The following is a 23,517-nucleotide window of genomic DNA, read 5'->3' on the forward strand; positions in this document are numbered from 1 at the left end:
CAAGCCTAAAAATGCTTTTTTTTTTAAATATATTTTTGAAGAATTAACCATACATTTACATGGCAATGGCCCTTTTCTGCCGTGGGCATAGAGCGTTTAATTGGCGTCTGGCCCTTTAAATTCTGAGGGGCTGTAACTTTGGTTTCTTTTGGTCAGTTTGGATGATTGACACCTCTTTTTAATCGTTTAAGCCAATAGAATCACAGTAACGATGCCACGTTCACGTCAATTTAACAAATCAGGCGTTGCAAGGCCAAAACCCACGTGGACCCAAATTTACTGCATGTGACGTCTGTCCAGTCATGTGTCTGTAGGTGGGTCTAAAATGGAGGTTGTTGACGGAAAACGGCTCTGATGCGGCTAGGTAGGCATGGTAACTGCTGATAATCATGTGGCTACCGACTACCGACGAAAATAATGGAGGGAATCGGGACGGTAAGCCTATTTCTGTCTTAGCGCATTTGCCCCGCTATGTGTTTTTGTGGTCTTCTTTTGCAGCCTTTTGGTCTTCTTTCAGTGAACTTTGGTCAGAGCGTGGTGAAACTTGGTGTTTGGAGTCAGTAATAGCTCTGGAAGATAACTAGCCTTTCTTTAGCCGGTTACATGAAGTTTGAAGAATTTCTGGTTTGGTTTTGTTTGTTTAGCGGACTTGTGCGCATTTACGTAACTGCTCTTTTAATCATGGCTTGTTTTCGTTGTGTTTGGTGGTTTGAGAAATGGTTTATATGAGATTTTAGCTGAGATTCAGAGGTTTCTGTGGATACCACACATGTCGGGACTTATATTTCTCACCCCATGTTATAACCGATAGAGGTCGACAGACCACGTGACTTTCGCACATTGCATGGAGATTGACAGACCACGTGACTTTTACACATTGCATTGTGGGTACAAGTGGCAGCAAAATCAAAACACTGCATCATGCGCTAGCATTTCCAGCACCGGTAATCATTAATTCTGCGGTTTTAATCCCTACTTGCATTTTATTTGCCCCAAAAACAGTTATGTACAAAATGACGGAGAACACGGCAGGTCTGCACAAAGACAGACTTGACGAAAAGGCAAAAAAAAAGTACGAGGAAAAAAATCAAAGGAGTGAAAGGGTTAGACCCATACGAGCATACAGAGTGGACTAAAGACGTTAGCATGCTGGCCAACTTTCATCATGCACATATTTATAATTATATGGTCCTAAGTGTGAGTGTATACACTCACAAAATGTTTAGTAACTTCAGATCCCTGCAACAAGCCCAGGTCCAGTTTACTTTGGTGATTTGGACTATTCCAGTTTACAGCTGTCGTTAAATTTTTTTCTTTATCTCCTGTACAGGCCAATGCAATCTATTTGTCTTTTCAGGTTGAAGTATTACACAACATTTTCAGATCCAATAGAAATAAAATAAGTGTTTCACAATTCTTTCAATTTTTTTTCTTTATTTATAACTGGCATTATTGTTTCATTCTATTACAGAATCTTACAAGAAAGAGGCAAAATTGTATTCCATTATGCTTTATTAGCTGCTTCGATGAAAGCAAATCAACAATGCAAAAAAAAAAAAAAAAAAAAAATTCAAAACAATATACTGGAAAACAGTTATTCATCACTTGATTGCTTCAATACAACACTTGAGCACATATATGCGGGACATTTCGTGGCTGTTTTGATCTCGCTCTCCCTCTTAATCGATCAAATCTCGCTGTGGTAGCAGCTTTAAACTCGGTATGAACCAGGCTGATAGAGGTGCCCAGTCTGGATCGCATTCCAGCATTTTGTAGGCTGGTTTTCCTACAAAACACAACAAACATTAGCCCACAAAGCCACAGTGAACAAAGCAGCATAGCGCAACAAATTCAATTCAAATGACTATAAGACTTAGTTGTAACCTACATCAACAATTATGTTATGATAAATTACGTAACAACAACAACAAAAGACTTACCTTTGTGGAAATGCTTGGAGCAGACTAACATGTGAGCTGGAGTGTTCTGGAACGTTATATTTGGTCTTCGAATGGCTACAATCCAGGCCATCCATCGCCTCTTTGTTACTTCGAAAACATGGCTTGAACAATTTTTATTCCACAACGGAATCCAATAAAAACCGATCTCTTTACCCGTCGGCTTCCCGTGGCTGTTATGCGACCGGCTATTGCAGTTAATAATACAACAGCTTCTTGCGATTCTTTGTGTTTCTACTTGCTACTCATACCTACAATCCTTTGCGGTTTTGATGTCACATTTTCGAGCTCTATTAAATGTGATCTCCTCCTTTTTGCCCCCGGTATCGGGGGCATGGGGCTTAACTGGTTAATAAAGATGAAGGTCATTTTTTCACAGAGTCCTATGTAACTTGAAGTTTATAAAAATATATTTTTCAAAGCTATTTCTGCCTTTAACCACACAGCATAGACACAAATATTGTGTATCTTTGTATTTGTGTGTGGGTGCAAACTTGTGAGTGTGAGTCCTCACCAGTGTGCAGCTTCAACAGAGCAAGAAAAAACTGGAGCGGATCCCAGTGGTGAGACTATTAGAGCTTGTGAATTATAAAACTATTAACCAGAATGTAACTTCCAATTAAAAGATGATTCAATATCAAAATCTGATGGCTGAATTTTGATTAAGGACAGACCCCATTAGGAGCGAAGGGAGATGGACGACAGACAGCAACTGGGCCTCCACTTAAGAGGTAGTGGTCTAATCCAGATTTTTCTTTTTTGGGAAAATTAAGGTTAATTACTTTAAATAGCATGGCTAGAAGCAAATGAAGGGGGAGATGTATTTTAATTCTCTGGACAGTCGGGGGGCAGGTGGAGCAGGTGGACCTTACTATCTGCTGGAGGATATTGTCAGCCAAGGGTGAATGGTTATACACACACACACACACACACACACACAGAAGTTGGTTTTACTATACTTCCAAGGACTACTATGCCCATTCTTATTAAGAACTTGTTTTACCTTTGACCCTAAATCCTAATGCTGGATATTTTTCACTCATAGCATATCTGAGCATGTTTGATGATCTGCTGCAGCTTAGATACTATTTCTTCCCAGGCTGGGACAAATGACTAAACATTGGTTGCTAACCAGTGAAAGCTCAGCATTTCTCAAAAAACTGTCAAACACTGACTATTGGCAACAATGATTCTTAAAGACACTGGCCATTAAAAAAATGGAAACAAAAACTGAACATGGATCCATCAACAGCCCATGCACAGTACATGGTGCAGCTTCGAAAGAAAAGCGGACTTCTTTAAGTTTCTTGAAGATGTTTCATCTCTCATCCAAAAAATTTCTTCAATTCTGCTTCCATGAAGTCATTACAGAATCTTCGAGGTCTTCCCATTTTCTTTTTGCCTGGGAGATCAATCTTCAACATCCTATGTCCACTGGACAAAGATTGAATTTCTATTTTAACCATTAGACAGAAAAATAGTTCATAACCATATCACAGATGTCACATTATGTACAGCTACTTAATACGATTGATTTTAATTCATCAATTATCTTTTTCAATTGATCGTTCTAAGCTAATTTCAGTAATTCAGGTGTCACATTATGTTGTGTTGAGTTCTGCAGAGTTTGTTACTATGTCAAAACTGGTGTTCTGTGGATAAATATTACGTTTAATGAGAAAAGGAGTCCCATTTAATTAAAAACTCTTGGAAAACATCTTATTTCATAGTGTAATCTTTGCATGCTTTTTCCAAAGCAGCCTCTCTGTTGATTCACCTGCTGATTATATTCACAGTACACATTCATTGTGTCTTTAGGGATTCGCTAGCTTAGCTTAGCTCATAGCTGACTTGCTACATGGCCTCTTTGCCTTTCTATCCTGCACCTTGCTGCTTAGCGCGTAAGATGTTTAGTTACTCCTCAGCCTACTTTGGTAATAATGGTTTTTCCAATTAACGTAGCCTGTTTACAGCACTGCTCAAAGAAGTCCTACCATTAATTATTGCTTCAATATTAATTAAATATGATCAACCTATCTCTATTAATCAGCTACGTACCTTGGGCCTTCAAGTTGGCAGTAGTTAAACCCTTACTTTATCCATCATTTGACTCTGTTGTCTGAGCTCATATAAGGCCAATCTCCAACCTTCCTTTTATCTCAAAAATTCTTGTGAGAGTAGTTCAGAATCAGAAAGGGTTTTACTGCCAAATGTTGAGCAGGTTTACAACATTAGGAAATTGCTGCGGTACTTAGTGCAAACATACTGTCATATAACGCTTAAATAAACATAAAAATAAAAATTAAAAGTGCTAAGTAGAAAGATATATACATGAGTGCAGGTGGTGATCAGTGCCAAACATGGAATGATGCAGTGAACACAGTGTAGGGTCATGTGTTAGTGGTGGGAACAGTCATGTGGTTATTGTTCATGAGTCCAACAGCACAGGGGAAGAAACTGTTCTTATGGCGAGAGGTTCTGGTGCGAATGGACCGGAGCCTCCTGCCTGAGGGGAGCAGGTCAAACAGTCTGTGTCCAGGGTGAGAAGGGTCAGCTGTGATCCGAGCTGCACGCCCCAGTGTCCTGGAGGTGTACAGGTCCTGCAGAGATGGGAGACCGCAGCCAATCACCTTCTCAGCAGAGCGCACAACACGCTGCAGTCTCTGTTTGTCCCTGATAGTGGCTCCAGCGTACCACACGGTGATGGAGGAGGTGAGGATGGACTCGATGATTGCAGTGTAGAATTGCATCATCGTCCGTGTTGGCAGGTTGAATTTCTTCAGCTGCCTCAGGAAGTACATCCTCTGCTGGGCTTTCTTTATGACGGAGGTGATGGTGGGCTCCCACTTCAGGTCCTGGGTGATGGTGGTACCCAGGAAGCGGAATGAGTAAACAAAGGTGATGGGGGTGTCAGTCAGGATGATGGGGGGGAGTGGGGCTGTGTGCTTCCTGAAGTCCACAATAATCTCCACTGTCTTCTGGGCGTTCAGCACCAGGTTGTTGTGGTTGCACCAGGACACCAGACGTTCAACCTCCCTCCTGTAGGCAGAGTCATCCCCGTCCGAAATGAGTCCAATAACGGTGGTGTCATCTGCAAACTTGATTAGCTTGACAGACTGGTGGGTGGAGGTGCAGCAGTTAGTGTACAGGGAGAAGAGCAGAGGAGAAAGAACACAGCCCTGAGGGGAGCCGGAGTAGTTGTCAAACAGCTAACAGATCATCTGCAGAGGAATGGCTTATTTGAGGAGTTTCACAAAAACAGCTTTAGTGAAGGTTACAAATGATCTTCTTATGGCCTCTGACAGTGGACTCATCTCTGTGCTTGTCCTGTTAGACCTGAGTGCAGTGCAGAGTGCTCTTTTGTTTATTGATTGTTTATTGATTAGCATTCAAATCTCTCAGTGAATACAGAAGAAAACACAAGATAAAGCCAATCAAAAGGTATTGGCTGAAGCACATGCTTCTTATGCCAACCCTTTTAGCAAAAGCAGCTCATTTACATTAGGCTTAAAGCAAAACAAAACAAAACAAAAAAAGACTTCCATCTTAGATAAGTAAATACATTAATTTAAATTTCATAACAATAATCCAAACAAAAGCAACCAAGAGTTTCAGTATTGTCATTATTACTCTTCTTCATTCTTGATTTATATATTTTTCTAATACTCTAGTTTTGAACATGTTTTTAAACGAGGAAGATGAACTACACCTTTTTAAATCACTGTCATAACTATTCTAAAAAATTAATACCTATAACAGAAACACATCATTGCTTTATGTTTGTTCTTACCTTGTTTTGTTTTTAAGATCTGTTCCCCTCAAGTCATATTAACTCTCTCTGACTTCAAACAGCTTCTGAGTACTGCAGCAAAGCATTCTATTTTTTACTTTGTAAATTATCTGTGCCATTTTATATTCAACTAGATTATAAAATTTAAGGGCATTCAAGTTAATAAACAAAATGTTAGTTGGTTCTATAAAGTTTGATTGATTTATAATTCTTATAGCTATTTTTTGTAACTTGAAGAAGAAGATATGAAGAATATTGGTTTTATATGCATTACTCCATATCTCTAGGCAATAAGTCATATACGGAAGCAACAGAGAACAATAAAGCGTGTATATGTCATGGTCCCCTTTTGACCCAGCGCCCTTAGTTTTTTTGTGTTTTTGTATTTTGTTCTTTATTCATTCCATGGTTCCTACATTGTTCGGTTCAGTTTATTAGATTTGTGAGTCCCCATGCTTCGTTTCTCCTCCTTGTGTTTTATTCCATGTTTTCCCCAGCCCGTTATGTCTGTGCTCTCCCCGTGTTCTCTCTTCCCCTCCTGTCTGCGCCTCTGTGTACTTCCTGTTTTACTTTGACAGTCTCCCGTCAGTATGCGTCATGTTGTGTTTGCTCCTGCCCTGTCTTGTTATGATTATCTGTGTCAGCTGTGTTCCCCGTGTGTTCCCATGTCCCTCGTTATCCTTCTGTGTATTTATGTCCGCGTCTCCCTCCATTCTGTGTCGCGTCCTCCCTCGTTGCTGTGTTTCCCTGTGTTTCCTTGCGTTTCAGTTATTTCCTAGTTTAGTTTAGTTCTCTGTTTTCCCTTTACTCCTGCAATAAAGCAGTGCCTATGAGTTTATTCCTCGTGTCTCCATGAGTTTGCAGCTTATTTAGGACATCCTTTGTTTTGTGGAGAATAGCAATGGTTTTTGACATTCACTGGAAGCCTCATGTAAACCATGTGAAAGCAAAAAACTTATTATCAAATATCACTCCAAGAAATGTATTTCCATACACTCTTTCAATTTCAATTCCATCAACCCTGATTTTAGCCCCATTTTTCATTTGTCCGGTGCCAAAAATAATTAATTTTGTTTTGTTTATATTTAACGATAACTTATTTATATTAAATCATTTTTTAAATATATTTAACTCGTTTTCCATTGTAGTCAGAAGCTGTTCTTAACAATTTGGTAATATTACATATATCATTTATATATAATATGACACATAACACAGAGCCCTGAGGAACCCCACAAGTTACCTTCAATTGATTTGATTTTACATTATTGATTTGCACATACTGATATCTATTATCCGGGTAACTATTCATCGTATACCATATCTCTCTAGTTTATTCATTAATATACTATGATCAGTTATATCAAATGCCTTTTTGAAGTCTATAAAAACACCAACAGTATATTTCTCATTATCTATTGCAGTAGATAACCTTCTATCAAGTGGACCTTTTTGCTCTTCACACACTAAGATTACTTAAGGAGTTCTGCAGGGTTGTGCTCTAGGAAAAATTCTGTTTACATTATACATGCTTCCCTTAGGCAGTATCATTAGAAGGCATACCATAAATTTTAACTGCTATGCAGATGATACCCAAGTTTATCTATCAATGAAGCCAGATAATACACAACAATTAGTTAAACTGCAGGAATGTCTTAAAGACTAAAAGACCTGGATGACCTCTAATTTCCTGCTTCTAAATTCACAAAAAGCTGAGAACTAGGCCCTAAAAATGTTAGAAATATGGTATCTAACTAGTAACACCAGTAACACTGTGAGGAATCTTGCAGTTGGTTTTGACCAGGACTGTTTTCTTCTATTTGCACCATATCTCTAAAATTAGAAACACCCTATCTCAGAGTGATGTTGAAACAACTAGTTAACGCATCTATTACTTCCACGCTGAACTACTGTAATTCATTATTATTAGGATGTCCTAAAAACTCCCTGAAAAGGCTTCTGTTGATCGAAAATTCAGTAGCAAGAGTACTGATCATATTTTGCCCATACCTTCATTGGTTCCCTGCTAAATGCAGAATTGAATTCAAAATCCTTTCATACAATTTCATGAATAATCAGGCCCCATCCTATCTTAAAGATGTCATAGTACCATATGCACTGAATCCTTAGTTATCATTATTTTCTTGCTCTCTTCCAAAGCATTTCTTTGTCCTGGCAGATGATTGCCCCTACCTGAGGGTCATTCTGGTGGTGTGTTCTTCCTGTTAAAAGAGAGTTTTTCCTTCCTAGTGTTGCCAAAGCGCTTGCTGGTAGGAGGTCACCTGAGTTTTCTCTTTATTATTGAAGGGTATTTAACCTTACAATTATAGCGCCTTGAGGCAACTGTGTTGTGATTTAGCTCTATGTAAATTGAATGGAACGGGTCTCAGAGTAGAACCACTACTCCTCAACACTGGAGGGAGCCAGTTGTGGTGGTTAGAGCATCTGACTAGGATGCTACTTGGACACATTGTAGATGAAGTATTTTAGAGATCGGAATAATCGTCCGAGGCACAGGACATCTTGAGAGATTATGTCTCTTAGGTGTTGCTCTAAAAAATAAACGTATATTCTGTAGTTTTAGTTTTCATATTTTGGATAAAGTCATCCCACTACTTTTACTCCTAAATATCTTACCAAATTAATATTATTAAATATTTAATGTTATTTATTTTATTTGTGTTTTTGACTGAAATGACAAAAAAAGGAACATGTAACAAAATGTAACATACAGTATAAACTATCTAAAGTTGAAATCTGAATAATATAGTTATTTCTGGGTGGCTGTAGCTCCGGAGGTATTGAACATGTTATTTGCTAATCTTTTCCAATCATCTTCAAGTTGCATTCCTCAATTTTAAGCTGATTTATAAAGTAATTATAAGTGATAATACTGTCCCATACAGTTTTTCACCCATGAGTCTGGGGTTATTCCCTGTGCCATATCTTTCCCCCCGTTATTTAAGGGAAATTTTATGTTATTTTTAAGTTTACTTTCATCTTCTGATGCTCTGTAGTTTAATTTTCACACACTTTGGTTAAATTAATACACCCAAGCTACTTGGCTACAGAAAAAAAATGATTTAGCCAGTAACAATTGCAGTAATAAAATATATATTTGTTCATAACAAATGCAGCTGAAAATTTTTTCAAAGTGTTGCCCATCTGTTGAATAATAATTAATTAACATTTCCAATCAACTAGATTGAAGTTTGCAAAGTGTTAAAATCTCACGCTTTGTATAAGCTTGTGAGTTCAAATCTGCAGATACCCCCTACAATGCACCACACCTCAAGACACGTCTCACAACACACTCTCCATCGCCATCCCAGCGTTTGGTAGAATGTCACTGCTTGATCATTCTTATGTGTTACTTTTCAATTTATAGCAGACAAGCAGAGTCTGGTCCCTGCCAGCCCTTTGTAAAGGACGTGAAGAGCAGGAGTGAGAGGAAGATGAGATGGGAGTCCTGCATAATTGACACTGACAGAAAGCAGTCAGCTTTGATTAGTTCAGCCGTGGTAAGCAGTTCATTAGCCACCTAGGTTGAAGGGGAATGGTAGAAGAAAAGATGGAGGAAAGTGCAGAGATATTCACGACACTGCCTTTGGATTGACTGATAATTAAAGTTGTATTTTGCCACATTGGCGACCGTAAGTGTGTGCGTGTATATATATATATATATATATATATATATATATATATGTCAGACATATGAATTTAATTGAACTGAATTATGATCCGTAATTGGATCAATTTAAAACAATATATACATATATTAGCCAAGCCTATCTAAGATATGAGTGAGAGAGAAGCCATACCAACTCAGGTACCCAACATCTAGACTGTTGACAAAACTAACTAGTAGCTCAGTGTTCCAACATTTGGAAGAGGCAATGCTACAATAACTGGAGATCAGGAAACCTGGACCCTCCATGGCCTGTTACCAAGACTACATGAAGTACCCTCTGAAGGTCTACTAGAAAACATGAATTCAGCATTACGGACAATCCTTCAAGCAACCAACGCCAAAACCATCCAGCTGATCTATGGCAGCAGTGACCACTGAGATGTTAGGCTATAAGATGAATAGCCACAAGGAGTAGTACCCTTCATGGAGAAGGTAACTAGAAGCCAAGATTAAGGTAGCACAGAAAGTAGTTAGTCAACTATAAGGTGTGATGAAGAAAGGTATGAATCGCTTGCTGTACTTCTTAGGTATCCCTGAGTATTTGGAAACTGCCAAGCAAAGACTCACAGCCTTGGCCAGTTCAGAGAGACAGAAGGCAGGAGAATAAACCAGCTGTATTTCTCTTCTACACCATTCAAGGTGTACTTTCAGTTGCAGGGGAACAACCCACTGTTTCCACCACCGTTGGAAACGGCAAAACTGGAAGAGTATATGGAAGAAGGATGCAGCCCATAACAATAATGCTTAGTGGCTATTGGATCTAAGAGTAGACCAGCGCAACCTCCCTGAACAGAACCCAGTAAGCATCACATTGCCAGACCTTCAAGAAAAGATCTCTAGTATGAGCAGTTGGATGGCACCAGGCCCTGACATGATTCACACCTACTGGCTAAAGAGGCCAACCACACTCAATGAACATGAGCTGTCCAAAGGAGGTGATAGAAGTTTCCATAGAAATCCAGCACTCTGAACTGTACGGTAAGCCGAAGGAAGGTGACCGAGGACTAGTGAGTGTCAGAACCACTATCCAGGGCTAGACAATGAACATCCATGAGTACATCACGAAGATGGCCACAACGGACAGCGTGCTTAGCGAATACCTCAGGCAGTGGAAACCAAAGAAAGAAGAAGAGCAAGGAGAAGAGCCATCATGGAAGGATTGGCCCCTGCGCAGTATGTTCTACCAGCAGATATAAGAAGTGGCTGACACCCAGAAATCCTACCAGTGGCTAGACAAAGCTGAACTAAAAGACAACACACTGTGCCTAGCACTAATCATGGTTGCACAGGAACAAGCTCTAAAGACAAGATCCATAAAGGCTGGGGTTTACCACACCAGGAAAGAACCCAGGTGCAGGTTGTGCAAAAATTCCCCTGAGACAATTCAGCACGTAACAGCAGGGTGCAAGATGCTGGCAGGCAGAGCAAATATGGAACGCCATAACCAAGTGGATGGCATAGTATACAGGAACATCTGTGCTGAACATGGCCTGGAAGTCTCAAGCAAGTCATTTACTTGTGTGTGTAGGTTTCATTCTAAAAATACCTGAAAAGCAAGATACATTTAAGCTAAAGGCTAATGTAAAAAATCTTATCCTTTAGAAGGCTATGGAACCACATTGTCAGCACTCTTGCTGCATTTGCTACTATTTCCTAGAGGAGATTTTGATCAGACAAAAAGAAGTGAAGAACAGGGCTAATGGTAATGGTTATCATGGTTTTGTTTACAGAAAGGAATATCTTTGTTAACAAAATTAAAGTGGAGAAAAAGCACGGAAAACTGGAAAACTATTCCTGCTGTGACTTGAAGACACAATAAGACAAAAGATAAAAGACCCTGGTCTGTTCATAGCAGCAAGTCAGTAACGAGACTGCACAAAAGCATGTCAACATGTTTTCTCAGTGGTGGCTGATGTCAACACCTCTTTCCCATTATGGTCTGTTGAATATTGTGTATGGTTTGAGGTGAGAAAGGAAAAGATAAGGATTACATTACCAAATCAGTGTATTTTTGTGTGAGCATGTGCAAGAGAAGATATTCTGAATCAGTAAAACAAAGACAGATACAGTGGAGAGGACAAAACCAGAGTAACAACAGAGTGTGTGTGAACAAGAAAGCGAGGAGATAAGACAAAAAACAAAACAATGAAAAGCTGAATACTTTGAGACATCAAGAGATAGTACCTTTGTGAAATACACAAAAGTATTAGCTTTGCCTGTGTAGACTCTAGAATTTGTAGGATAAAATGGTACATGTGTTTCAAATCCTGAAATGAAAAGAAAACACCAGTAGCCACAATTCAATTCAAGTCAATTCAATTTTATTTATATAGTGCCAAATCATATAAGCAATTGATTCAAGGTGCTTTGTATTATAATGTAGAGACTGTACAATTATACAGAGAAAATCCAAACAAACAAAAGATCATATCTAAGGAAGCACTTGCACTAAAAAGCAATTCAGAGGCTTAGTAAATATCACTATAAATAAAAGTTAGATGAGCCTGATAAAATCTATGAATTTCCTTTTAGTAATTATTTGAGTTTGAAGTTGAAAATAGATGTCTAAAATGTTAACATATGTGTTTGTGTTAAATTAAGGTATTTATTTACATTTATCTCAGACAAAAAAATCAGTACGTGGTTCACAGAATACCTTCTTTGCATGTACTTAATATTTTTGTTTAAAATTGAATCAAAATATTTGAGAAATAGGTATCTATACTCATCAGTATCTTGTACTAAAATCATTAATTATTCAAATCAATATTATTTATTGTCAGCAACTGCAACTGAAAAGTGTAAGTAAAACACGATAACGTAGAGTAATTGAGTACCATGAGCCTTTTTCATTGTTTTGTTCATTTTGTTTTTAAAATACTCTGAGCCTTTGTGTTTGCTCTCCTGGTTTGCCATTTATCCTTCAAGCGTGTAAGGCTTTGAGCTAAAAGGGAAAAGGTTCTTGTCTTTTTAGTGCTTGTTTATTTCAAGTTATTGCCATGTTTAAGAAAATTAAATTTTCATTTGGAAAAATGTTTAACATGTGGTCATTTTTCATACATGTATTATGAAACACACAACTACATATTAGTTTGTTTGGTTTTTTAGACTTAGACTACCAGTGAAATACAATAACATTCATATTTGAATGTTAGGGGGTGATCGTGGCTCAAGAGTTGGCAGTTCGTCTTGCAATCGGAAGGTTGCCGGTTCGAGCCCCGGCACTGACAGTCTTGGTTGCCTACTGCCTACTGGTGGTGGTCAGAGGGCCTGGTGGTGCCAGTCTCCGGCAGCCTCGCCTCTGTCAGTGCGCCCCAGGGCAGCTGTGACTACAATGTAGCTTGCCATCACCAGTGTGTGAATGACTGAATGATTCACACACACACATTCAGGATGACTGAATGTAGTGTAAAGCGCTTTGGGGTCCATAGGTAAAGCGCTATACAAATACAGGCAATTTACCATATTTAATATTAAGTACAATTTTGATTACGTTCAGTTTACAATATTAAGTAAATGGAACAAAAATGGAACAAAATTTTGGATTAACTGACCATCTATATTTCAGTTACATTGACCAAGCGTGTCAGTGTTATTTACTCACTTTTTTCATGTTTGTGTAACAACTACAGTTATTCATTTCAACTTAATATGTTTAAGCTTTAGTTATTCAATTGATCAAGTATATTGAACAGATTTGACAGGTTTCCAATCTACTCAATATTTTTAAGTGTAAAAGTGTTGCCTCAAAAATTTTAAGTAAATGTCAGTTTTAGTTTTTAGAGTGATGATGGGAAGAAAAAAACTCCTTTTAACAGGAAGAAACCTCCAACTGAACCAGGCTCAGAGAGGAACAACCATCTGCCGTGAGCAGTTGAGGTTTACAGGAAAAATATATTCCATGACTAGTCATTTAGTGGTTGTTAGAGGTGGATGGCAGTTAGTGTACCATCAACCTCTGATTGCTAAAGCACCAATCAGGCAGGCATAAAAAGCAGTCACTGACCGTATTCCCAGACCAGTTGGTGAATTGTTGCTGGTCAGCTTGGTTGCTGCGGGGTGAAATTGGTTGCAAAGAGGTACATGATGCTGCACCGAAAGACCTCCTTGGAATTCTTTTGATCACTAACAGATTGCTGCATTTGCCGGTAGTTTGCATCGAAGATGTCTTGTTTGCTAACACTTGAAAACTACTCTCTGAGCACCTGTAAAACTATGAAAAGTGCGATATCAGCTGGAAATGTTGAACCTTCACATTCATAGTAAAAACTGCGTCTTTTGAAATATGTTGGCTGCAGGGGCAAGGCACCACTTGCACCTTGAAGGTAAATGTTGTCCATTTACAGGTCGCACTGCATTTTTTCAAGTTTTACTACCACTCAGCCAGTAGTAAGCAAGTATTTTTAGACAAGTAGGCATCTTCCATGCAAATGCAAGTGACCATAACAATCAGCTAGCTAAAAAAATTAAATACAATAATTTTTTGGTGCGCAACCCTCTTTGCAACCATTTGCAACCAGATGTGTTGTTGTGTGTTGTGAAATTTCTTAACAGACACCAGATTAATTGAAATGTTTGTGTTTTTTGTAACCCTAAGTCATGAATACTTCAGCAAAACAGTAAAAAAGGAATCTATTTAGGCACAGTAAGCTTTTCTTTGGACAAGATACTAACCCCTAGTTGCTCTCCAAGTCTGAATCTGTGTATCTGTTATCTAGAAAGCATTTAAGCATGGAAAACTGTGTTAGTGTGAATGAGGTATGTTGTATAAAGCAAAAAGAACACATCAGAAAGAATAAAGGTTTTATAAAAAAAAAAACTTTAATAATGTTTCTTTGCCACTGATAGCTAAATTTGACATAACAAATTTATATCCCAGTGAACATAATGAAAACTATGTAGGTATCACCAAGTTTTGATTTTCTTTTTTATCATTTATTAAAAAACTATATACAGTTTTCACTGTTCTGTTTAATCACAATATATGTATGCCAATCGTATGAAAATTAATTGATTTAAATCACTATTTCACTATATTTAGTTATGTCATTTTAAACTGGAGCAACAATACACATAATAAATACACATATTAGTGCTCGGAGACAAATAAAAAGCCTTTGAGGCCTAGACAAACAGATGACAAAGGGGCTGTCCTCACCAGTTCCATGATCTAAATCCTAATCAAACATCATTTACAGCTTGTTTTATTTCGGCCCCTGGAGAAACCGTCCCTCTATGCTTTTTGCCATGGCAACCCAGCTCTCATTTCAGAAGTGTCATGCCACATTATCATCCAGCGGGCTCACATAGACTCCCGCCTGACAACTTCACGATGGACCCTGGTGAAAAATAGCCGGCCTTCTTAGACTGCCTCTTCACCTCCCTCCCTCTCTATTTCTATTTCACTCCCTGCTGTTCCTTCACCTATTCGCCTTCCCCCTCCTTCTGCTCCGTGCTCCTTTCTTCTCTCCACAGGTAACCAAGTGAAGATTGAATGTGTGATATATACCCATTCTAATTGGAAACAAGCCCAGGCACTGGCATCAGTAACAGAAACTGATAACAATTAGCCGAAAGACGGATAGGACATGTATGGTGTCTAATGTCCATAAAAGTATAATGATTTTTCATCAAGGTCACAATGAAATTGTTATAACCATACAAACATGCATACAGTAGGATGCTGGCTCCGTATTGTGTAGTCATTAATCAACACTGGAAAATAAATAGTCCAGTACAAGCCTGATTGGTGTAGTAATATATCAACCTGGAGATCTAATGCGAAACACTGGTTCACAATACTCACACCCATTCTCTGCATTTGAACAGCAATGACAGAAAACACCCATAAACTTCTATCTACTGGGTTTGCACTGCATTGGTACATTTTTCAATTTAACAATAATTTAACAGTAATATATAAAGATAAGAAATTAATTTAAGTAATACTGAAACCTTGGGTCATCACTGATGGATGAGAAATTTTCTTTATGCTTCATTTAAGAAGTTATTATGTTGCACTACGTATCATAGGAATTGGATACTGGTGGCCAGATTTTTACATTGATAATTATACTGCTGGTTCTATCTGCATCTTCTTTACATTGGTATAATGTACAAATGCAATGTATAAAGTGCTTTGAGTGTTTAGGTAGAGCAGAAAAGTGCTAAATAAGAACCAGTCTATTTTACTGTATGGCAGCACTAGAGTGTTCTGGGAATAGAAAAACATGAATTAAACAATGTACAATTGATTTTGAGAATACTGTGGAGTCCTACTTTATATCTAATAAACTGTCTTATTGGCTTTTTAAAGCAGATATGGTACTTGTTTAGCCACATGGGTTTTAGTCACAAAAGACTATGATGCAGTTTATACTAAACCATTGCAGCTTGCTCATTTGTCATTTTATATTTTGCCTCCTACTCTCCAGCTAATGCCAGCCTTTATTGTCATCATACACAGTATATTGAGAGTTATAGTGCACATGTGCACAGCACATTATAAAAAACTATACATTAATATAACTATACACATAACACTGTCTGTGTCACGTGACACAGACAGACAGCCAGAGAATGATGACATGGACAATTTGAGCACCGACAATTTGAGCACAGACGTAAGTTCATGCTAGAGTCCAAGGAACATCAGAATGAGCACGAACAGACAGGGTAATTTATGTCTAGTGGTGCAATGGTCAGTGCAGATATTTCAGTGCAAATTACTTTTGTGCAAGTTGAGTATAGTGATAGCTTTGGGGAAGAAGCTATTCCTGAGTCTGTTTGTTCTGATCCGTATGGATCTGAAGCGCCTGCCAGAGGGCAGTAGGTTAAAAAGATGCTAGACAGGGTGGGTAATGTCCTTCAAGATGTTTCTCACCCTGCTGAGACAACAGGAGTTATAGATGGCAGACAAGGAGGGCAGGGGGCAGCCGATGAATTTTTGTGCTGTGTTTACCACCCTCTGCAGTCTCTTCCTGTCTGCCTCCGTGCAGCTGGCGTGCCACTGTCACTGCATAGGTCAGCAGGCTCTCGATGGTGGTTCTGTAGAAGGTCACCAGCAGCGGGGTGTTTATTTGCTCCTTTCCGAGGACCCTTAGGAAGTGTAGCTGCTGCTGGGCCTTCTTGACTAATGCCGTGGTGTTGACTGACCAGGAGAGGTCTGCAGAGATTTGGACGCCAATGGAATTTAAAGGATTCCACTCGCTCTACACATTCACTGTTGATGTGCAGGGGGGGCAGGGGCAGCTCTGTTCTGCCTGAAGTTCAGGATGAGTTCCTTGGTCTTGTTGATGTTAAGTGCCAGGTTGTTTAATGCACAGCATTCTCCCAGTTTCAGGAACTCATCTCTGTAGGCCACCCTATTTCCCCCTGTAATCAGCCCCAACACCGTTGTGTCATCAGCAAATTTGACAATGATGTTCTCTGGGTGGGCGGGACTGCAGTCAGATGTGTAGAGGGAGTAGAGTAGCGGGCTTAGTACGCAGCCCTGGGGAAAGCCGGTGCTGAGAGTGAGGGTGGAAGAGAGGTGAGGACCCAGTTTCACCTGCTGGGGTCTGTTAACCAAGAAGTCCTTTATTCAAGAGCAGGTGGGTGGCGGGAGCCCCAGGTTGGCTAACTTGGTGATCAAAATGTCGAGTATTATTGTGTTAAAGGCTGAGCTGAAGTCAATGAAGAGCATTCTGACATAGCTCTCCTGTTGTTCCAGGTGACTCAGTGCTATGTGGAGAGCAATGACTATGGCGTCTTCGGTGGATCTGTTAGTCCGATATGCAAATTGGTGTGGGTCCAGAGCAGGGGGAGGGAGGTTCTGATGTGCCCCAGAACCAGTTTCTCAAAGCACTTGGTGATGACAGGGGTTAGCGCAATTGGACGGAAGTCATTGAGACTGGGTATGGGTGACTGTTTAGGGGTGGGGATCATTATGGCAGATTTCAAGCAGGGTGGGATAACGGCTTATTCCAGAGACAGCTTGAAGATGTCAGTGAAGACTTGTGCTAGCTGCTTGTCACATGCCTTGAGCACCTTCTCAGGTACTCCACTGGGACTGCAGCCTACCTGGGGTTCACTCCATAGAGTGAGTCTATTTTACTGTATGGCAGCACTAGAGTGTTCTGGGAATAGAAAAACATGAATTAAACAATGTACAATTGATTTTGAGAATACTGTGGAGTCCTACTTTATATCTAATAAACTGTCTTATTGTCATGGTCCTGGGTCGAGCGACCCAGTGTTTGATTTTATGTATCTTTTGTATTCTTTTGTGCCTTACCTTAGTTCACCTTGTTTATTTCTAGATTGCAATTTAGTCTTGTTCCCTTATGTCATCTCCCCCTGCACTCAGTCTCCCTGGTTTCTGCGTCTACGTTTCTTGTCTATGCAGTTATGTTAAGTTCATGTCATGTTTTATCTCAATGTCTAATCTCCATGTTTCCTGTTTTACTTTGAAAGTCTATATTCAATGTCAGTGTATTTAGTTTCACTTCTCCTGTCCTGTCGTTAGGTTCATGTGTGTCAGCTGTGCTCCCATGTGTGGCCACTTCCCCTGATCATCCCTCATGTGTATTTAGTCTCTGTGTTTCATGCAGTCTGTGTCGCGTCGTCTGTGTTCCCACCCACCATGTTGTCTCAGCCAGCCTTTGTATTCATAGTTATGGTTTCCTGTGTCTTCCTAGTTTATCCTAGTATCACTTTCCCAGTTTAGTTATAGTTTAGTTTTGTCACTGCGCTTCTGCCTTGTTTTCACTCCTTGTCACCAGCCACAATAAAGGCTCGCTTTTCATTCGAACTCAGTTTCTTGTCCTCGCCTGTGTCCGCACCTGAGTCCTCCACACACTCCCCACATGGTCTGCCCCGGCAGTCCGTGACAGTACGACGCGACCATGTCGGACTCAGCGGACATTTCAGAGGAGGTTGGGGAGGAGCTGAACAGGCTCTGCCGCATAATGGATCGCACCGTCGGATGCGCCGATCCAAGAGTGGTTTCCACGGGATTGGCGGTGGTGGACGCCATTTTGTTGCGGGAGCCACGGTTGCGGCAGCTCCCCCACCTCATCGAGGCATTTGACTCCCTGGGCCCCCTTAAGGAGGAGCTTCGCGCCCGTGCGCTGGCCCAGAGGGTCCTGAACGCCGCCTCGGCACCCGCAACTCCGCCCCATAAACGGGTGTCATCGCCGCTGCCTCGTGAGCCAGGGGCTGGGAGAGGTGGAACGCGGAGGCCCACTTCCACTATACCATCGTCACGCCGCGCATCGGCTCTGTTAAGAGATGTATTCTTAAACACTTCTTCAGTTGAGAATCAGAGAGGAGAAACACACAGTTTTACTTGCAGCAAGGGCAGCCACAGAGCACTCGCACTGAGAGTGAGAGCTCTGAGACTTGCGCCGTGTCACTGCCCTGGTCTTTATTTATACATCAGTGGGTGTTTGTTCTTTACATTGGAATGTGGATGTTTAGGTGTGTGTATGTGTGTGTATGTGAACCCATAAAATGACTTCCTAAACCTGCTGGCCTGGAAGTCCAGCAGTTCATCTAAACAAAATGCACTTAGAGTAAAACAGATATAGCTATGTTAATCCTACCGTAAAACAATAAGACAAGGTATGTCCTTTCCCATGCTCCCAGGATGTGGGTGTGGATATCAGAACACTCTGGAATGCACACAACGTTGTTACAGACTTCCTAGGATGGGACATTCTTTCAATATGCCAACAACTATATACTTCTAAACACAAATGATTACATGCAGCATTCTACCATATGCAAACTTATATTATTAAAAGGTTATGCTGACTACTAAATACAGTACAATTTTCCATTGACAGGCTCCTTCGTACCCGCCACAATTAAGCTGCACTAACCAGCACACAGAGACGGTGGAGGTCATAGATTTTGGTGACGATGAGCGGCAGCAGGTGTTACGGGCTTATCGGGAGGAGGAGCTCCGTTGGAAGCCTTGGCTGATTCCCGAGGAGGAGCTCCCACCTGTTGCCCTGCTTCGGCCCAGCCGATCACCTTCACCCCCTCGCGAGGACTACTTGTCTCCGGCCGCTTGTTTGGCGGGGATGTGGGGAGAGGAAGAAGAACCGGTCCCCACAGTTAACGCTGCTGCACTCGCTGCCGCTCCCAGAAGGAAGCGCCGTCTGCGGCGTCACCGCTCCACACGGCACTCAGAGGTTAGTGACAATGTTCTGTTGCCACTGAATCCCCCTGGATGTGATGAGGGTGAGGGGCTTAGAAGGACAATTAAGGTCTCGGAGATGGAGACTCAACGTATCTGTACTGTTAACTCTGTCACCCCCCCATGCACCTCGTCACAGTCTGTTTTCTCGGGGGCAAGTGGGGACGCTGTCTGTTCCATGCCTCTGACTCTTAATGTGGAGGGTGTTACTCTTGTGCCCACGATTTGTATTGACAATAAAGCTAAAATTTCTGATATTGGGCATGCTATTCTTGGAGAAGACACACTGCCATCACAGAACGGTGAAAATGACACTGCCAAACCGACCATAGACTCTTCGGTCCTGATTATTAAACCAAGCGATGTACTGTTAAACCCAGGTATTATGAATGAGCAGGCTAAGGGGGACCTTAGTGAAACAAAACGTGGTGATGATTCTGCACACCCAGAACATCCGTCTTTCACTAAGACAGCTTCTGATAAGACTGTATTACCTTTGGCTAGCACCCCCCTTTCTGAGTCTGTTTTCCTTGTTCCCAAGTCAAATAACAAATGTTCTGTTTGTATAACCAGGCCAGCAAGCGAAGGAATGTCCAGGGTTGATCGTGAAAATGTATGTTATGATCCTGTGCTGATCGGTCCCCATGTTCCTCACTCTGCTGATGATTTGACCAGAGTGAGTGCTTTGGAGCCCGACATCAGCGACTGCTTTGTTACACCAGTCCATCAGGCCTGGGCTATTATTAAGGGTCTGCCAGGTTTTCCTATGTCTGAGAATGACATAGCAATTTCTGTTAATATAAAACTGAATGACTGTTTAAGTTATGCTTCCGCTTTATCCAATGACAAGGCTGAATTTTGTGTTTCCAAGTCTGTCGGGGGGGAGAGCCGTGCTAGTCATTACAAACCAGCTAGCCCTTTAACCGCACCCCTGGGCCAGGACCTTTTGACTGCAGTAAATGAACTGGCCGATCTAAGGACAATTCAGCCGGACTCCTCAGAGCCAGTCCACCATGTTTTCTGTGCAAAGCCAAGTCCATGTGCATTCCACTCACTAGCATTCCACAGCCGATCAGTGTGTGTGGCTGAACCCCTCCATAACTCAGTCTCGCCAACGGTTGGCTTAGACTCCTATAAGTGTACTTATTTCCCATGTGACTGCCAAATTACTGTGTTAAAACCATCTGCACACAGTCCTGGTTGTTTTATGTGGGTTCACGAATCAAGTCTTGGCCTTAAGAATCATGCTTCCAGGGACAATATCACTTGTGTCACTGAGCCAACGTATTTCAGGTCTGAAATGTTGTTTAGATCGTGCTCCAAGACGGAAGGTGTGTTTAACTCTCCAAGAGGAGCGACTGAGAACAACGTGAACTGTGTTAAGGACTTAGAGAATTTAAGGTCTTTGTCTGTCATTGCTCCTCTGCTAACACCTCACAAAGTCAATGTTCGGGACTTTGTGCTCACTCCCAGGGTGGCTGTGGTGCTGCCTGACCTCTCACCCGTGTCTGATCTCCAGGTGGAGGCAGTGGTCACCCAGCCAGCACCTGCGCTAGTACCCGCCACTAGGGTCAGGGCAGCCGTGAGTCAGCCATCTCATGCACCTGTATCTACACCTCAGGTGGGAGTGGCTGCCGCCCGGTTCTTTCCTGCACCCAGGTTGGTCCCCAAGGTTATGCCAGTCAGTCCACAGCTAAGCTCCGCACCCATCCTAGGCACTCGGGTGGGAGCGGTTGTCGCTCTGCAGGCGCCTGCACCAGCTCATGTTTCCATTGGAGGCTCAAGAGGGTCATCGCCGCCACGACAGCCTCCTATTCAGCTCCCTGTCCAGCTAGCAGCTCAGCTCCCTGTCCGGTTGGCAGCTCATCCTGCATCTGCTGTTGGATGCCCGGGTGTGCCAGCCCGGCACCCCACAGCATCCCCGCTGCTTCTCGCCACGTCAGCTGGAGGGCCCGAGGAGCCCGTCCAGCCCCACGCCACGTCAGCTGGAGGGCCCGAGGAGCCCGTCCAGCCCCACGCCACGTCAGCTGGAGGGCCCGAGGAGCCCGCCCAGCAACCTGCCACGTCAGCTGGGGGTTCAGGAGAACCGCGCCAGCCTCATGCCACGTCCGCTGGAGGGCCCGAGGAGCCCGTCCGGCCCGAGGAGCCCGCCCAGCAACCTGCCACGTCAGCTGGGGGTTCAGGAGAACCGCGCCAGCCTCATGCCACGTCCGCTGGAGGGCCCGAGGAGCCCGTCCGGCCCGAGGAGCCCGTCCAGCAACCTGCCACGTCAGCTGGGGGTTCAGGAGAACCGCGCCAGCCTCATGCCACGTCCGCTGGAGGGCCCGAGGAGCCCGTCATGCCCGAGGAGCCCGTCCAGCAACCTGCCACGTCAGCTGGCGGTTCAGGAGAACCGCGCCAGCCTCATGCCACGTCCGCTGGAGGGCCCGAGGAGCCCGTCCAGCAACCTGCCACGTCAGCTGGCGGTTCAGAAGAACCGCGCCAGCCTCATGCCACGTCCGCTGGAGGGCCCGAGGAGCCCGTCCGGCCCGAGGAGCCCGTCCAGCCCCACGCCACGCCGGCTGGAGGGCCCGAGGAGCCCGTCCAGCCCCACGCCGCTCCACCACCTGCGGCTCTGTTGCCTGCAGCAGCTCCGCCATCGCCTGGTCCGGCTTCAGCTTCTGCTTCGCAGACGCCTGGTCTGGCCTCTGCTTCCCCTGGTCCTGCTGGAGGGTCTGAACAGCCCGTCCGGCTTCCTGCCTCGTCGAGGCCCGCCAAGCCACGTCCAGGCCCGGGGCCCGCCAAGCCACGTCACTGGCCACTTTCCAGGCCGTCAGCTGGACATCATTGCCATCATGGGCGGCCTCCTGAACTGCACCGCCGCTGCCTTCGGCACGGCCGGCCACCTGATATGAGAGGGCATGGCCTGTTGAGTTGCCAACCTCCAGGTCGGCCGCCTGAACTGATAAACAGTGACCTGTTGTACCCTCGACCTCCGGGTCGGCCCCCTGAACACATAAACTGTGGGCTGTTGTGTTGCCGCCCTCCAGGCCGACCCCCTGGTCTGTGTTTGGACTTTTGTCATGAGCTCCTGTGTTTTCCTGTCGACTGTTTTTGTTTCCTGTTCTGGGCCCTCCGTCCTGGTCCCCCGCCGCCCACCCGGGCTCGGTGGTCCGTTTTTTTTTTTGGTTTGGGGCTGTCTGGAGCCAGCCCTTAGAGGGAGGGTGGTGTCATGGTCCTGGGTCGAGCGACCCAGTGTTTGAGTTTATGTATCTTTTGTATTCTTTTGTGCCTTACCTTAGTTCACCTTGTTTATTTCTAGATTGCAATTTAGTCTTGTTCCCTTATGTCACCTCCCCCCTGCACTCAGTCTCCCTGGTTTCTGCGTCTACGTTTCTTGTCTATGCAGTTATGTTAAGTTCATGTCATGTTTTATCTCAATGTCTAATCTCCATGTTTCCTGTTTTACTTTGAAAGTCTATATTCAATGCCAGTGTATTTAGTTTCACTTCTCCTGTCCTGTCGTTAGGTTCATGTGTGTCAGCTGTGCTCCCATGTGTGGCCACTTCCCCTGATCATCCCTCATGTGTATTTAGTCTCTGTGTTTCATGCAGTCTGTGTCGCGTCGTCTGTGTTCCCACCCACCATGTTGTCTCAGCCAGCCTTTGTATTCATAGTTATGGTTTCCTGTGTCTTCCTAGTTTATCCTAGTATCACTTTCCCAGTTTAGTTATAGTTTAGTTTTGTCACTGCGCTTCTGCCTTGTTTTCACTCCTTGTCACCAGCCACAATAAAGGCTCGCTTTTCGTTCGAACTCAGTTTCTTGTCCTCGCCTGTGTCCGCACCTGAGTCCTCCACACACTCCCCACACGGTCTGCCCCGGCAGTCCGTGACACTTACTGGCTTTTTAAAGCAG

At 42.8% G+C, this 23,517-nt stretch overlaps 1 protein-coding gene across 1 annotated transcript; it reads left to right on the forward strand.

Moving 5' to 3' along the window:
- The first annotated feature begins 269 nt into the window (after window positions 1-269).
- On the forward strand, window positions 270-21,457 carry LOC112842161 (uncharacterized). Its single transcript, XM_025898323.1, has 4 exons — window positions 270-435; window positions 19,267-19,986; window positions 21,142-21,281; window positions 21,370-21,457. The coding sequence occupies exons 1-4, from the start codon at window positions 418-420 to the stop codon at window positions 21,455-21,457; spliced, it is 966 nt and encodes a 321-aa protein (XP_025754108.1). The 5' UTR covers window positions 270-417.
- Window positions 21,458-23,517: the final 2,060 nt, after the last annotated feature.

Source organism: Oreochromis niloticus, linkage group LG14 (genome assembly GCF_001858045.2).
Source record: "Oreochromis niloticus isolate F11D_XX linkage group LG14, O_niloticus_UMD_NMBU, whole genome shotgun sequence".
Classification (NCBI taxonomy): Eukaryota; Metazoa; Chordata; class Actinopteri; order Cichliformes; family Cichlidae; genus Oreochromis; species Oreochromis niloticus.